A 16,784-nucleotide genomic window follows, 5' to 3' on the forward strand; every position below is an offset into this window, starting at 1 on the left:
CCCTGGAGAATGACCACTGTAGAAAAAAAGGGGAAAAAAGACAGTAATCAATCAAATCAATCAATGATCCACATCTACCACCTGTGACATGAGAAAATGAAATACAATTATTATTATTATTAAAATTATTATTAATTAAATAAAATGTATGTCATCATACAACAAGTAGAATAGTATTATAATACAATTGACACACGTACAATTGACAATCCTAATGTGGAAAATGAAGCATATACTCTTACCGTCTGGCTGCTCTGGGCCAGTGGGTTAACGGAGTTGGTTGTGGCTGCCCCGAGGCACACACGGCATATTTACAGGGAAATAATGAACCTGAGACAAAGGAGCTTTGGGGCAAGTTATGCAATTAGGTTTTATGCATGAGATTTACATAAGTCGTATTAGATGTGTGGTCCACTTTATCAAGCGCATAGCTTTCATGTCACATTGTGTTAAGCAACGTGTGTGAGTCGTTGATAATACATGGTGTGAGCCAATAGGTTTATAAAATCATTGCAAATTCTTTCCTATTGATTTTGACATGATTTTAGATTGAATGCTGGTTATATAGGGGCTTTTTTGTTTGTTTGTTGTACAAATTATGCTAAAGAAAACCATCCAAGGGATATCCATGTATTGAACATTCATTAATCCATTTCCCGAATTTAGTCATAGATAAACTACTTTAGCCCATATAGAAAAGAAATGTGTACATGCATATTTCTTCCAGCAGAGTGCGCCAATTTCCAAAATACAGAATTGCATCAAGCTATTCCAAATAAAGCAATTCCATTAATAACAGTTGGGGATGGAGAAGATGAAATGAAGAAAGAACGTGAGAAGGGACAGAGATGTTAAGGAAATAACAATAGCAAGGGACAAGAACCTTGTTCACATAAAAAAGTCCACTAAAAGCCTCTCAGCGTCTGAAATAAGGAGCTCTGGAGGTCTCATGTGTGTGACCAGTGAGCTGAGCAATATTCATTAAGTTTGACATGTTTGGGAAATGTTGCTGGAGCAGGGGAAATGTGGCTGCTCTTATCATAGTCTATTGATAACGATGTGACTTCTATTGATAACTGTGACTTCTATCGATATGAAATGTCCAAAATAACTTGAATGTAAAAACATTGTCCTTCTTATAGCACAACGACTGCCAATGGCCCCTGGCCTGAGCATAGATTACTTGTTCCTGCTATGTCTGGTGCATAGATCATTCAACTTACTTAGTGAAATGTATGTGTTGTAAGTCGCTTTGGAATAAGCCGTCTGCTAAATGCCAAAAATGCAAATGTAAACAATGACTATTCACACTGGAGGTGGAGGGCCCATGGGAGGAAGTAACCGTTCCCCTTTTAGAACATTGTTCAGTGTGTGGGCTATGCAGTATAGTATGAGCCATACATGTTTTTCCTGCTCTTTATCTTTGATCAGGTGTTATAGTAGATAATCTGAGTGTTTTGATTGTATAGGACTATAGGCACCTCTGTTATCATGTCACATCTTTTTGTGTCTCAATCAGTTTCAGGCAACACACAGTAGCATTGCTGACTCTGGGAACACAAACACAATGAGATTATGATGATACACCTCATGAAACTGCCACGCAGACAAAGTAACGCAACGTCCTGTCCTTCTCTGAAGAAGCCCCACCTAGGGCTTCATTCCATTTCCATCCCCCTTTGTTGGGAAAAAGGGGACTGCTGTACCAGGAAGGCAGTGGCTGCTGTGTTTACTGGAAACAATTGGACCTCTTCCAGTTGCATCATTCAATAACTCAGTGGGGAAGGATGGATGCCAAAATGAGAGAAGCAACCGGGAAGCAAAATGCATGCACGGCTCTTTTCATCCTAAACAAATAACCTACAGGCTTATCAGTTATCTCTAATCAAATCAAATCAAAAGTTAATATCTCATAATATGCACAGGGTACAGACATAATATGGTACAATGAAATGAGATGAGCAAACTTTCAACAGTGTAGTAGTGTAAATAAGGCAATTTAATGGCAATATGAAATGATTATAAGACCTTTGTCGTTATGAATGTGGAAGTGTTTGTTGGCTGTTGTGTTTTGTTGCATTAACATTTTGTTCATTTGGAATGTGTGGTTAATTATGATTATAATGAAAATGCCACTGTGGTAATCTGTTGAACATAGACATTATGTGTACGGCTCTCTGCTAATGCCAGGGAAGTTGGATCAGGTGTTCAGCCTAAATCATGAATGACTTACTGAAATGTTGTTAATGCAATTAAACTAAACTTGGGAATGCAATCAAAGGTTCCCACAGCAACATCCCCATATATAGAGCCACTAAATGTGGATGAATAGTATCTATGTTGACAACATTATATGATCCTGGCCCATACTTTCAGTTTCACCTATGAATAATGATGTTTGGTTTGGTAGGCCTATTTCAGACAATCCAGCAGTCGGCGTTGTTTATCAAGTAAGTGTTAATACAATCAATGATCTCCTTTGTTTACACTGGTAGCCTGAAAACCAGAGCTGAGAATTTGGGAATTTGACCCCAAAAAAGAGCCGTGGTTGACTTTAAATGTAAAATCATCCCCATGATGATTCTCAATAATTGATGACGTCCACGTGCCCTGTGTTGTGTTTTCTGCTAAATCACGTGTGTTTTGTTGTGGTTAATAATAACCGGTCTGTCCAAAGTAGCTAAAACAGGTCAACTGTATGATATAACCGTTTATTAGATAGTAGATTCTATATTAGAATATTATTATATGTATATATTATATTATTATTATTATATTATATTATATTAATATATATTTATATTATATTAATATATATATTAATATATTAATTATATATTATATTATATTATTATATTATTATAATTATATTATATGATTTTATTATATTATATATTATATTATATGTATTAGATAGTAGATTTATTAGATAATAGATAGTAGATTCTCTCTGATGATATTCTTCGCGAGCTTCTTCTGGCAAAACTAATCTGAGTACAGCGTGACGTCACAGCAGCGGAAATATCTGCTTTCGATTCAAAATGGCGACCGTCTCTTATCAGGAAGTGAAGAAAACAAACTGAAAAGAATTAAGTTGGCTCAAAATTCACTGTTTTCGGTCGATTTCCAATCAAGAATTCGATCGTCCGAAACAGTATCGTGAGACAGAGTTGGGATTCAGACTAAGTAACACCGTGCTGGTAAGTGTTATTCAAGCTTTATCGGATAGCCGAAATAGTGCTAGAAAACTAAGCTAACGTTAGCCATCAATTTTCTTAGGACCTCTCGTCTTGTCAAGCAAAAGCAGGAGAGCTACTGGGTGGGTTAGCTTAGCATAGGCATAGCATTAGCTAGCTAGCCAGGGGGGGTATTCCATCAACATCGCTAAAAGAAAAATCCAGGTTTAGTCTGACAAAGTCTCGCGAGAGTTCCTAATATAATATAAATATACAGGCCTATTCCGATAAGTCTCGCGAGAGTTATCAAAAATAAAGCCAGGATTTTTCCCTTTAGCGACGTTGATGGAATACCCCCCCAGCTTGGTAAGCTAACAGTTTCGTTGTTAATAATAATGTCAATAATAATGTCAGTAATGCGACGTTAATGTTTGTTTCGGTTTGTCTTTGTTTCCACTAAAACTATTCTAATGTATTTAACAGTGGGCTAACGTTATGGAGTTATTCAAGTCATAGTTTGGTGTTTTGAACAACCGTTTCGTGTTCCCGTTCCTAAGTTCTTCTTCGGTGTCGTATAGCTTAAGGTTAGCTTAGCCTTATCTTGCTTTGTCGGTGGGTTAGCGTTAGCCCAAGCTAGCTACCCACCTCAGCTTTCAATTCGTCTTTGTTACTACTTAACGAACACTACTTAACTTTGTACTACTTAACGAAAATTACAACGAACGAAAGCTTCGAGTTTCTCAACATTACTGTCTGGGGGGGCAATGGAGTATAGTTTCAACGGTAAATGTGATTGATATTGATACTACTTTTCCATTAACAAACTTCATTGTGTGACACTTAAAGTCTAGTCTCTCGGAGTCTGAGGAGGTTGTTTAATGTTTACATGGCTTCATTAAATGTGTATTGCTTTACACAACCGCAGTTCAAGATTGATCACGATTCCCATTCCCACGAACTTTTCTGAATAATCATCATGAGTTTTTTTTTTTTACATAATCTGATCCATTAGGTGTTTATTAATGCCTGTGTGGTGTTATTTTTAAAATGTTGGACATTTTTGAGTTAGTAATTCATAAAATACAAAGGTTCCATCTCACAGAACATAATGGAATGTAAAAACTTTGACGCTCAATATCTCTGAACTGCCCTAAACGGAGATAGAACCGTATCATTCTAAACGGAGATAGAACCGTATCATTCTAAACGGAGATAGAACCTTATCATTCTAAACGGAGATAGAACCGTATCATTCTAAACGGAGATAGAACCTTATCATTCTGAGCTCACGATTTTCAGTTCCCTGTTTAGAAAAGAGCCCATCTTTATTATCAACGAAATGGTTGATTACATCATTAGCTGGATAAGTTAGTTAGTGTCTTAACTAAGCCTACAGAATATTTTGCTGGACAGAAACATAACGGCCATTATGCTGTTTAGGTAGGCTTGCTGTATCTAGATGATATAGATATGTGTATTTGAGTCAACAATGGTATGTAGGCTACTGTAAAACGAGACTAAACATAGGCTTGTTTTTTTTTTCCTTAGTAAGTTTCTCCTCAGTTAGAATAGAGAACAGTTGACAGAGTGACCTTTGTTTCACATTTTCACATTTCCAAATTAAAGGGAGCCCACAGCCCACGCATGTATTTTATTCCTGGCTCTCTCTGTCTCTAAATCATTAGGTGGGTTGGTCTCTAGCCTTTACCTGCCAACGGACTCATCTAAGGCGTATAAGATAAGGTAGATAAGATTTGGATAGAACTGTTGTATCACTGTGAGTGTTTACTGTCTAAAATGTCGGATTATTTTGCCAGTTTTGTTTCTTACGGATAAAAGTGAGTTGACTCTGACTAAGACTGATGTGTCTTAAATGTGGATTAAAGAATTGGCTTAGATGCATTGCTTAGAAGGCTTTGTGCATTCAGGTCTTTGTGCTGTGCACAACAGTACAAGACATCATCTCATAGACTTGCATAGACTTTTTTTGTGTGAATTAACTGGTTCATGCGTACAGTCTCAAGTCACACTGCAGTCCCGGACCAGTCTGTACTTGTAAAGGAAAAATTGACGCCAGAAAGCATTGTGCTGCTGGGGCTGTGAGCTCTTATGGGAGAGGAATGGGGGAGAATGGGGGATGCATGTGTCACTGCAGTTTTGCCTGGGTTGTAGAGCATTGACAGCTGTGAGGACGCTGTGACCCTTTAATCTTTAGCCTAGGCCCCGTCCTGCTTGAGTATGTGTCTAGCATAACTATATTGGTCTACAACTGCAAGCTTTTGTGTTGGTCTCCTAGATACAACATAGCTTAATTATGTTTTATTAGGGCTGGCTGGTGGAGATAAGAATGTTTTTTGTTTTACCCTTTCTCTAAATTCCTTGAAGGCACAGGGAAAATCTCCCATGAAGAAATCAAATGACCACTTCTCTCTCTCAGACAAATCTGTACCCACTTACACCATTTCTGTCCTCCCTGAACAATTGCCACAGTCACTCCATACAGCCTGCAGGCTAGTCGAGGAGAGTCGACCATAACACAGGTTACCATGGCTATTTGACCAGTGAAATCGTTTCCCCCCCTCGTGAAAGATTTTCTGATTGTGAGGTGAAATGTGACATGCTACATTTCTTAAGCTTCCTGTTGAGCCAGTGACTTGGTCAATGGCCTTGGTGTCATTTCATATTTTCTGCCTGCCCTCATCTTGCTCCCCCACGGCGAGCATTGTGGATCGTAATGGCAGCGGACAGGCTGTTTAACTATTGGAGTGTCAGGCAGGAAAACATTGGAGAAAACCACAGGCTTCCCCCTCACTGCCCGCAGTAGCAGCAGCACACCAGAGCAGGGATCAATAGACGCCTGTTCTCCGAGTGACGACACCCTGTGTAAGAAGGCTCTTGTACATGCTTCTTCTTCTTACGTGGTCTGTGTCACACCAAAGGAATGGGATTTTACAGAATGCAGAATGTGACGGTCAGGAAAAACTTTAAAGTTGTCTCTACACCTGTGTAGTATTTTAGTGCAGTAGATATTTACTCTAACAAAACATGTTTGTTGTTGTTGTTAGCCAACATAGGCTAGTATGTAGGCTAGGTCATTTGTGCATGGTATAAAGGTGAGATCGATTGTGTTGTTGTTGTTACACAAGTAAAATAACCAAATAAGGACTAATGCATTATAACAGCATGTTAAGTTAACACAATGCTAGTGGAACTGAAGAAAATGGAAAATAGCACCACACACACACCAAGGCCTATGTGGTGAGGTCTAGCCATAGGGCTGTGTGAGTTTAGCCACAGCCATTCTCTGGGTCACTGTGTCCTAGTGTGGTCCTAGTGTGGGGGCTAGGGCTCTCCTCTCCCCTCCCTCCCTCCCTCCTTTCCTTGCTGTCAGTAAATGCACCCCTGTTCGGCTCCACTCGCTCTGCTCTGCTGCCGTGGCTTCTGAAGGGCACAAGGATTGGTTGTTGTTGGTTGTTGGTTGTTGTTATTGTTGTGGTTGTGTAGCGGTGCAGGCGGGAGCAGCAGGGACAGTGGAGAGCGGAGCGACCGCTGGAGTGATTTAATGCACCCAAACAGCCCCACTTGCTCACTCACTCCAGAGCATTCATCTCCTGCTTGCTACCCCCAGCCCCCTATCCCTACCCTAGACTTTTTGTCCTGTACTACCAACCACTCTCTCTCTCCCCCCCCTACAGCAGGAGCCAGTGATAAATCTAATTTATGGCCTCTGGGCTGATTGGAGCGAGAGTGAAAAATGTAGAGTGGAGGAGGAGCAGAGGGAGAAGGAGGGGGGGGGTCACGGATGGGTAATAGGTTTGACAGTTCCTGCTTTCCTGGAATCTGGCCTTCATTAGGTAATAGTTCATGTATTAAACATGAAGCCAGTAGTACAGCCATGGCTTTTGGAAGTAAAAAGGGGATACTGTTCCTATAAGAGACACACACACACACACACACACACACACTCACCCTTTTATGGTGGGATTATGTTCTATGTCCTTTGTGTGACTCCAGCCACATAAGAGCCATTCTAAAGATGATTGAAATGCACAAGAGCGTGCTGAATGCCGTGCCTTTCAGTAGGCCGTGGAAAGCCGTGAAGTGTGTCAACATCCCTCTCTGAAAAGCAAACATTGTAATTTCAACATGGGACTGATCCAGGAAGGAAATGGGATGAAAATATGAACAAGCACATTGATGGGTGAAGGAGAATAGCATATGTGTCATTGTCTATATGCTATATTGTGGATTATTTGTATGGATTCTTCACACACGTAGCCTCAACACTGTTGAGGTGTAAAACGTAAATGTCTTATTAGCATGAACAGTTACAGTTAGGCTCGCGTGTTATTTGCATTCATAAATCAAAAAAAAAAGCCTTTGTAGTTTTGCATATTCACCGAGGATATTCCCATGCAAGGCGAGGGGGTTGCTGAAATAGATTATTGCAAATTAGCTGTCATCTCTCATATTCTGTTTCATCAGTTGGAGAGAGAGAGAGAGAGAGAATATTGAAGAGCGAAGAGCAGGGCTGTTTGAATTCCAGTTGAGCCTGGTGGTTCACTCTGAGCAGGTGAAAGAGGATCTGTTCTCTCGAGGACCCCTTCTCATCACCCTCAGGCTCACTGGCAGTGAACATTCTCAGGAGGTGATCTCATCTTGTTTTCAGGATCACCCCCAGCTCACTTTTAGCACCCCGACCCATACCTGCAACAACCTCATTTCTAGAGGATTGGAATCCAGGAGAAAATCATTTTGGGATTTGAAGATTGTTTGTGCGTGCGGTCGTGCGTGTGTGCGTGTGTGTGTGTGTGCGCGCGCGCGTGTGTGCATCTGTCTGAGAGAGTGTCTGTATCTGTGTGAGAGAGTGTCTGTCTGCCTGAGAAGGGCAGGGGATGGCTGTGGGCCGGAGTCAGTCGCTGTGAAGTGGAGCGGAATAGAGAGAATGTCACAGGTCAGGGTCCCTCTGACGCTCCAGAGACGGCAAACAGGAACTAGATCAGTCCCTGGCCTGCAGCGTCTGTCTGTAGAAAACAGGAATAAAGCAGAAAGAAACAGTGTCAGATGTGTGTGTGTGTGTGTGTGTGTGTGTGTGTGTGTGTGTGTTGAGAAAATACATTTTAGGGGATGGAGAGATTTAACTACTTCATGTTTACCAAATCCATCCATGCAAGCCCCAAGCTCATCCAAGATGAAACGCAGTGCAATCTCATTCTGTTGAGTCACGTATGACATGGCCTGAACAGACATACCGGGAGTGTTGTTTTTCTCTGACCGGACCGGGCTTTTTTGGAGTTCCGCCTAGCCACTCTCTGCAGCTTTAAGTCCACCCCCAGCTTTCCCATCTCCTTCAGTCCAGTTCACTCCAGTCTCTCTGTCAGCAGCCAAGCAATGTTGTCTCCAGACCACTCCAAATGTCATAGGTGACCAATTCCCCCAGAGTCAAGCCACGCCCTAACCAGGCCTCAGTGCAAAGCAGTAGCTGTGTCGCTCGTAGTAGAGGGAGGCTGTATTTGATTTTGAGTAGCCTAAATCTTTCAAAGTCTTAACAGGCCATGTCTCTAATGCTTTTTTCGGTTATGTCCTAGCCGTGCTGTGTTACTTGAAGCTGACGTCCTACTTAAGGCTTGTTGAAGGGAGAGGAGGAGGCCTCATGCACAGGCTGTATGAAAGCTTTTGTAAGATTTGCTCTTCTAATCTCTAATCTACGTATATCCCTTTACCATCCTTGCATCTGTGCAATGGTCTCCCACTGCTAAGGCCTTTCCAAAGTGAGGCTTTCCCTACCCTCAGAAAGATGTCGCTGCTGTTATTTTGATCTTCAGCTGTACAATACATTATTATTATTATTATTATTTATTTTATTTTTTATGTTATTTTTTTTGAGTGGCGTGGTCCCACTCCTGTATTATTTTTCAGATATATTCGATAGAGACAGTAGAGAGAAACAGGAGGGGCCGGATTCAGACCCATGCCGACATGGGCGTTATGTGTGCACTGTAATTTAAATTAATTTGCCATTTAGCAGACGCCTTTATCCAAAGCGACTTACAGTTACGAATTACAGGGACATTCCCCCTGGAGTAACTGAGGGCTAAGTGCCTTACTCAAGGGCACACTAGTAGTGGTGTGGTTTCAGGCGGGATTTGAACTCACAACCTTCTGATCACAAGTCCAACTCACTATCCACTAGAGTCTAGACCACCACTACCCACCACTAGAGCACCACTGTAGCCCGTGGTGCTCCACCACTCCAGGCCACCATCCACTAATAGTGTATCATAGTGTGCCTATCAACCAGAGAGGCCTTTGTGATAAGAATTCCTAGGAAAAAAGGTGTGCTTTTCAGTGGAGGTGTGATAGGGAGGTGTTTAGCCAGGAAGAAGGAGGGTGCTGCTCTCTCTCACACACACACACACAATGCTACAGCTTCTCTCAATTAGGTGTTCCAGCCCTGGGGGATAGGCTCGGTCTCCCACACAGGAGTCCACAAGCCTGTTCCCTTCCTTGATTACCCAGCTATTACTGACTCTCTCTAAACCACACACACACACACACACACACACACACACACACACACACACACACACACACACACACACACACACACACACTAATTGCAACCCCTGATCATATATACTAAATCACCCTGAATCCTTCTCTCACGGCTACAGCCCATGACTACAACAGTAGTCGGCTATTGCTGCTTTATGCCCCATGCCTAATGGAGAGATGTTGTGTTAATGTCAGAGTACGGTAATTGATATGGATGATTTGGTAAAGGAGACCTGTGTTTAATTAACTCATGGGACTCAAACGCTATCTCAGCAGTGAAGAGTTGGATGTCGTTCGACACACACACACACACACACACACACACACACACACACACACACACACACACACACACACGTAATGAGAAGGGTTGACTGGAGTTGTTTGCATTTCGGGAGCCAAGTCAGATGGGCTGCGTCGGGGTCAGGCTAGGAGAGAGGCAGAGCCGGAGGCCACATGCTCAGCACACGCGCCTCGGGGCTCCCTCTGGTGTGATGAAAGCAGCACAGGGCCTAATTGAAGGGGTTGATGTACCAACCTTCAACATGGCAACATGGAAAACCCACCCAGTCGTTTGGCTATAAGCCAATACATAACGTTGATAAACGCTGCTGCTGCCGAGTTGTTGAGCCCTGCTGAACCCCCCACACACATACACACACTCATATACACACACACCCACACACATACACTCATACACACACACACCCACTCATACACACACACACACACATACACACTCATATACACACACAGCCACACACATACACACTCATACACACACAAACACACACACACACACACACTCATATACACACACACACACACACACACACACACACACACACACACACAGAGACTCATATACACACACACCCACACACATACACACTCATATACACACATACACACTCATACACACTCATACACACACAGACACTGAAACCAGAGCACGTCTGCAGAGACACATTACAGGGAGAGTGTGTCAATGTGTCCTGAGGAGAGATGGCAGAACGAGACCAGCTAAGTGGATCTTTCTCCTCTTTGATGTCGGGGCTAGTCACGGCTTTGATCTATTCCTGCTGAACTGGAGGATGGCAGGCTATATGGCGTCATTAAGCCACTGTCGGAGGTTAGACTCCACCCCCCTTCTCTCCACTTAAAACCACAACAAAAGCTCGCCCTGACTCACGAGCACGCCATTAGATTCACCCTCGGCTGGTCACATTTACACATGTCGTACAGCTGGTGATTGAAATAGTAATGTTATTATTCAGCGTCAAAGTTTATATGGTGATAACCCTTTCTGTGGCTTTCACTTTGAATTGAAAGGGTTTACTCCCGTTTATAGACAGTCTCTCAGTTGACATTGAGTCTAAATAGTGTTTCCTAAATCTCCCTAAGGTTTGTTACTGTGATGAATACCTGAATGGGAGAAACTCGATCACAACAGAGGCTCTTAAAACCCAATTTGTTTCTATTCCGCCCCCTTTGACAGTCCAGCAGATTTGGTTACTCAGTCATTTGATCATTTCTCATTGTTGGGCCTTCACCCCCCCCCCGCCCCGCCGCCCCCTCCCCCACACACCCCCGTCACTGAGCTGTTCACAGATCCTCTCTGTGTGTCCGCTCTGCTGAATGGAAACCTGTGTGTGTGTGTGTGTGTGTGTGTGTTGAAAAAGGCCAGATTAATAATTCATAACTGTTTTGAATGACTGCTGTGTTTCGCATGGAAGTAACTTGTTCCTTTTATGAATTTTTCATCGTTTCGGCTAATGAATCCGGCGTGAGCCGTCATAAGAGAACTACCTGCTGTGTCAGTGTGATGTAGTGTGGCGACGCTGTCGTCGGTGGTGACTGGGGACGTTGACAGGCGTTCTTGGTCGTGAGTGACTTTGTGACTTTGAGGTGGACTGTACCCGTCAGGAGTGAAGGCTAACCACTGAACAGGAACTGATGCACAAGGTTTGATCTGTCGTTTAGTCATGAATCGTGTGTGTGTGTGTGTGTGTGTGTGTGTACGTACCTGTGTGTGTGTGTGTGTGTACGTACCTGTGTGTGTGTGTACATACCTGTGTGTGTGTGTGTGTGTGTGTACGTACCCGTGTGTACCTGTGTGTGTGTGTGTGTACCTGTGTGTACCTGTGTGTACCTGTGTGTACCTGTGTGTACCTGTGTGTGTGTGTGTGTGTGCGCGCACTGATCCCAAGAAGGCGGTTAATGACGGTGAAATAGAGTTGGCCGTTAAAGGATCGTCCCTGCGCCGTAAGCAGGATTAACGGCAGGCCCGAGGGCTGAGACGGCGAGGGTGACGAGGAGTGAGGGATGACAAAAGGAGGAGTGAGTAAACACATGAGGGGTGAGGGAGTCGGCGGTTAAGCCAACAGGGTGGGAGTCAGAGAGAAAGGCTCTCGATTCGACCCTCAGCCCCTTAACTCCTACTCTTAAGAAGATCTGAGAAGATTTGAACGATCGTAGGTCTACACAGGCATGTATGAGTGAGACGTGGTGGAGCAACGGTCGGTCATATTGCTTACACCTATCCAATCTGCTCAGATCTACAGAAGGAAGAGGTGTCTGAGGGGCCCAGAGCTCAGTACCACGACCCCCCCCCCCCCACAGATGACATTTTGCTGGTTCATCTCCAGTGGAGGATGGTGGTCCTCGTGAGCGCTTAGCCGTGATTTAGCAGATTAAGGGAGTCACACTTCCCGGAATGACTTGCACGTGCTTGGGTCTGACACTGATAGGCATGCCACACCAGAATGGCCTGGCCACACTCACAACAAGGGGGAAGCTGTGTTCAGGAATATACAACCATGTTAGCTAACGTAGCCAAGATGACATCTTTGTCAGCGTTATTTATAATTCACTTAACTTCAACTTCAGTGACGGAATTGTGCTTGTGTCTGTCTGTGTCTCGGCGGTTTTCAGACACTGAATTGTTGCAGGGGTCGGCAGTCTGCTTTCCAAGACTGGAAAGGAGGAGGGGGGGGGGCACGTCAGGCCACCCAGGAGAGAGAGAGAGAGGACAGGCCCTAAAAAAAAAACACCACCAGCATCTGAAGCAATTAACAGATTACTCTGACTGCCACTAGACATGCTTCTGTGTCCTGAAATAAGCACACTCTTTCTCTCTCCCCCCCCCCCCCACCCCTCTCCCGACCAAGGGCCACCGTTGGGTTTTTAAACCGCTTAATGAAAAGGGTCAGGATTTCAGCATTAGCATTGTGTTTACACCAAATCGGTCCCCCATGACCCCATAATACATTTCGCTGAAAGCCCTAATAGTGGCCCAGTACTTTTAAATAACCATGCAGGAAATTGTTTCCTTATGTGTTTTTTTTTCTTTTTTCTTTTCTTTCTGCGCTAAATGAATGAAATCTACTGTGTGTCTCTCAAAGTCAGTGAAATTCTTCCTGTTTTCCAGTAATGATAATAGCTTTTACAGGAAAGAGGACATCTGGGAGACCAATAATGATCACTATCGATTGTCCTCCAGAAACAGGAGGGGGGGGCCGCTAAAGATGGACACCTCTCCGTTGCTAGGAGACGTTAACTGCGGCAGTGTCTGCCGTTGGCACGGTGATGCGGGGGGGGGGGGGGGTGGATGGATGGGGGGAGGATGGATGGGGGGATGGTGGTGATTCCACTCTGGAGGGAAGGCAGGAGGAGCGGGAATGGGCTGAGGGATGCTGGGAATGAATCCCGGCACTCCAGAGAGAGAGGGGGATGGGGATGGAGAGAGAGAGAGATGGTGGGAGAGAGAGATAGATGGGAGAGAGAGAGAGAGATGATGTGAGGGAGATGGGAGAGAGAGAGAGAGAGAGAGACTCCACTAAGGCTAATAAGGAGAAGTGAAGGACTGTTGTCGTGTTTGCCACACTGATGAAGTCACCGCCTCCCTCCTGTCTTACTGTGGAAATGACAATCTCTGCCCTTCCCACTCGCCCACTCCCACATGCACAGTCCCTTCTGGTGGTTCTTCATCTGTTGTTGTTGTTGTCGTCCTCTAGCCACCAGCTCCATCTGTAGGCTTACATGGTTTGTGTCTGAAGGGGTGTCCACTGAGCAGGCCCAGCCTGTTTGTTCTCCTGGGTGTCTGGGTGGGTCCTGGGTGTGTGTGTGGGTGGGTCCTGGGTGTGTGGGTGAGTGCTGGGTGAGTCCTGGGTGTGTGGGTGAGTGCTGGGTGAGTCCTGGGTGTGTGGGTGAGTCCTGGGTGTGTGGGTGAGTCCTGGGTGTCTGGGTGAGTCCTGGGTGTCTGGGTGGGTCCTGGGTGTCTGGGTGGGTCCGGCCCGGGGTTGTGATACAGGTCTCCCCGTCGACTCCTTTGGGTGCTGCTTGTGTTGCTTTGCAGCGCCACAGTAAGGGCTTCACAAGGCTTCTATTCACCCTCATCCAGCTGCCCTGAGCTGTGCTGGGACACACACACACACACATAGGAGACACAGCCTGCCCGGGGAGCTGTCTCCCTGTCTCCCCTCCCTGCCTCCCTGCCTTGGTCAGACTCAGGCTCCAGACCAGACCAGCACAAAGGCCTGCTTATTGAGACCCTCATATGAACTCTATTAGGATTTATCCCCCCTGTCCCAAGTGTACAGGTCTAGTCTGTGTGCTGGAGCAGAGATGTGGGGGGGGGGGGGGGGGAGGGTGATTAGTGAAGGGAAAGAGAAAGGTAGACGGTATGAATGGGAGTGCGGTGAGACATTACACAGCTATGGGGAGGCATGGAGTCGGCGAGCCACATTGATTCCCTGATTAAACATAGTGGTGTGTGCGTGTGTGTGTGCGTGCGTCGGTGTGTTATTATTATATATTTTTTTTAAAGCTTCCACCATCCCAGTCTTCCACTTCAGTGGGCTTGCCAGCTGTTCTGGAACGTAACGCAAACGCATCAGCTGTCCTGCTGGGTCTATAACGACCGCTCTGAGACTAATGCACTCGGACTGGGGGATACAGGATGATGTCAGCTGACCTCACGTTAAAGAGTGCTGCCACTCCGAGAATAATGAGCTCCATAGAATCACAAACGACCGATGATGAGAGCGCTGAACCCGTTTCGCAGCTTGGCGCAGAGTGACATCACGCAGCATTTAGGATTTACCGACAATCCAATTATATCAGTCACACGCCGTTCAGAGGTGTGTGAATGTGTTTCGATCTGTCATCATCATCAGTCTTTGTTTTTTTTGTTTTTTGTAACAGAGTCTGGGATTTAATTGTCTTTTTCTTTTCTTTGTCTTTTTTTCTGGAACTTGTAATGCCTGCCTTCTATTGGTGATTGCTATCTTTTTATTGCTGTCTTTATGCCTTTATGCGTTTCCTCTCCGACATGGACGTCAGTAGAGTGGCGCTACTTTCTGTGTGACGTCGACGCCATCCCACACACTCTCACCAGCCTGGTTTCAGGTCCCATACGGTGGCACTCTCAACGGGCCAGATTCAACCAACGCTTTGTCATGTCTGTAATACTGATCTCTCTGTGTCTCTCTCTCTCCCTCCTTCTCTCTCTTTTCCCTCCCTCCCCCCTGCTGTCTCCCTCCTCTCCTCCTCCCAGGTCATGGAGAGTGCTTGGCGGTGTTAGGAGCTCTGTAGGACACAGCGTGTTGAGGTCAGTCAGCTCAGCAGTGATGTGTCGGCCTGCAGCCTGATGCCCACCCTCCCCTCAGCGCCTGTCATGGACGGGGAGAACTACATGCACCCAGAGGGCCCTCAGCTGGACAGCAGCGTGTTCACCGTGCCCTCCTCCAACATGGAGGTAATAACAGCACACACACACACGCATGCATTCTCACACACACACGACTCATTTTCCTCATCAGGGGTGCAAACTTTTAGCCGTTTTAACCTCAAAATAGGTCAACAATTTTCATATTTGTTCTTTGTTTTCAGGCAAAAAACATTTACCCACAGCCATAGCCATGCTTTGAAAGTCCATATGTCCTGAACTGAACAATGTGAACAACTTATACATGTTCATTGTTTGAGACGGGCAGTAGTTGCTAATTAACGGTCAATACAAGTAAAAGACTGGTGGACTTTGTTAACCCTGTGGCACAACAGTCCTCAGACCATATCCTATTTATCCATGTATTAACAACCAGTCCCAGTTACTTCTTATAGACTTTCATAGTGTATAGCTACAGATGTGTATAGGCTTTCACAGTGTATAGCTACAGATGTGTATAGGCTTTCACTGTGTATAGCTACAGAGTGTGGACACAGACCCAGTTTAAGTCCACTTAGAGCTGCCAGAGCTGTGGGTGCCAGGTTTCATTTCCTGCGCTGCTAATGTTAAAGGTTAGGTAAGGGAAGAAAGGCTCTGTCTCTCTTCTGTAGACGACCTGAACCTTTAGATTACACACCAGCAACACAAACCAGCAACGTCGCCAGTCAAGAGCCAACAAACAGATCAGGTTTCTCTTTTCTCCCCATAGTCAGAGATGATGATATCTCATGACTGGCATCACAGCGCTTAATCAATAACACTTCAACTTAAGTCGAACCATAAAACAGCAACGTTGGCGTTTAACCTTCTGACACCTGGGTTGGGGACTGTGATGTCATTGTGGCGGTACAGTCATCTAGACAGACACTGCCTCATACAGGGTTCCCGCACTGGTCTTAAAAAGCCGTAAAGTCTAAAATCCAGCAAAGTGTTCTATAAGGCCTAAAAAGGTCTTACATTTTCAGTTATTAGGTCTAGAAAATGAGGTGCTAGGTATTAAAAATGAGATTAGCTTGTCCTGCAAGGAAATCAGTCCGACCACATCTATTTACGCGGAAATGAAAATGTACTTTTGAGTAATTATGGGACTTATTTATTTTATATTAATTATCCAGTGAAATCCCTAATTTCATCACCTCGAGGATGACAAAAAGCTATCATATGGTGTCGCAAATAGGTAAAAAAAAAAAACTCTAAAAAGGTCTTAAATTTGAGTTGTTGAAACTTGTAGGAATCCTGCTCATGTGTGACTTGTTAGGCTCATGGCTCTAATGCTGTATGTGTTCACTAGTGTAGCACTTCCTCTGACCTCTGCAGGGGACGTC

At 44.6% G+C, this 16,784-nt stretch overlaps 1 protein-coding gene across 1 annotated transcript in view; it reads left to right on the forward strand.

The window, feature by feature from the left end:
• The first annotated feature begins 15,366 nt into the window (after positions 1–15,366).
• The window catches only part of sbno2b (strawberry notch homolog 2b), a 51,456-nt gene continuing 50,038 nt past the window's right edge, over positions 15,367–16,784 (forward strand). Inside the window, exon 1 of the mRNA XM_080536027.1 lies at positions 15,367–15,489. Within this exon, the coding sequence (XP_080392153.1) occupies positions 15,382–15,489 (108 nt within the window). The 5' untranslated portion in view covers positions 15,367–15,381. The remainder of the gene's footprint in view (positions 15,490–16,784) is intronic.

Source organism: Nansenia antarctica (assembly GCF_963989245.1).
Source record: "Nansenia antarctica genome assembly, chromosome: 7".
Lineage (NCBI taxonomy): Eukaryota > Metazoa > Chordata > Actinopteri > Argentiniformes > Microstomatidae > Nansenia > Nansenia antarctica.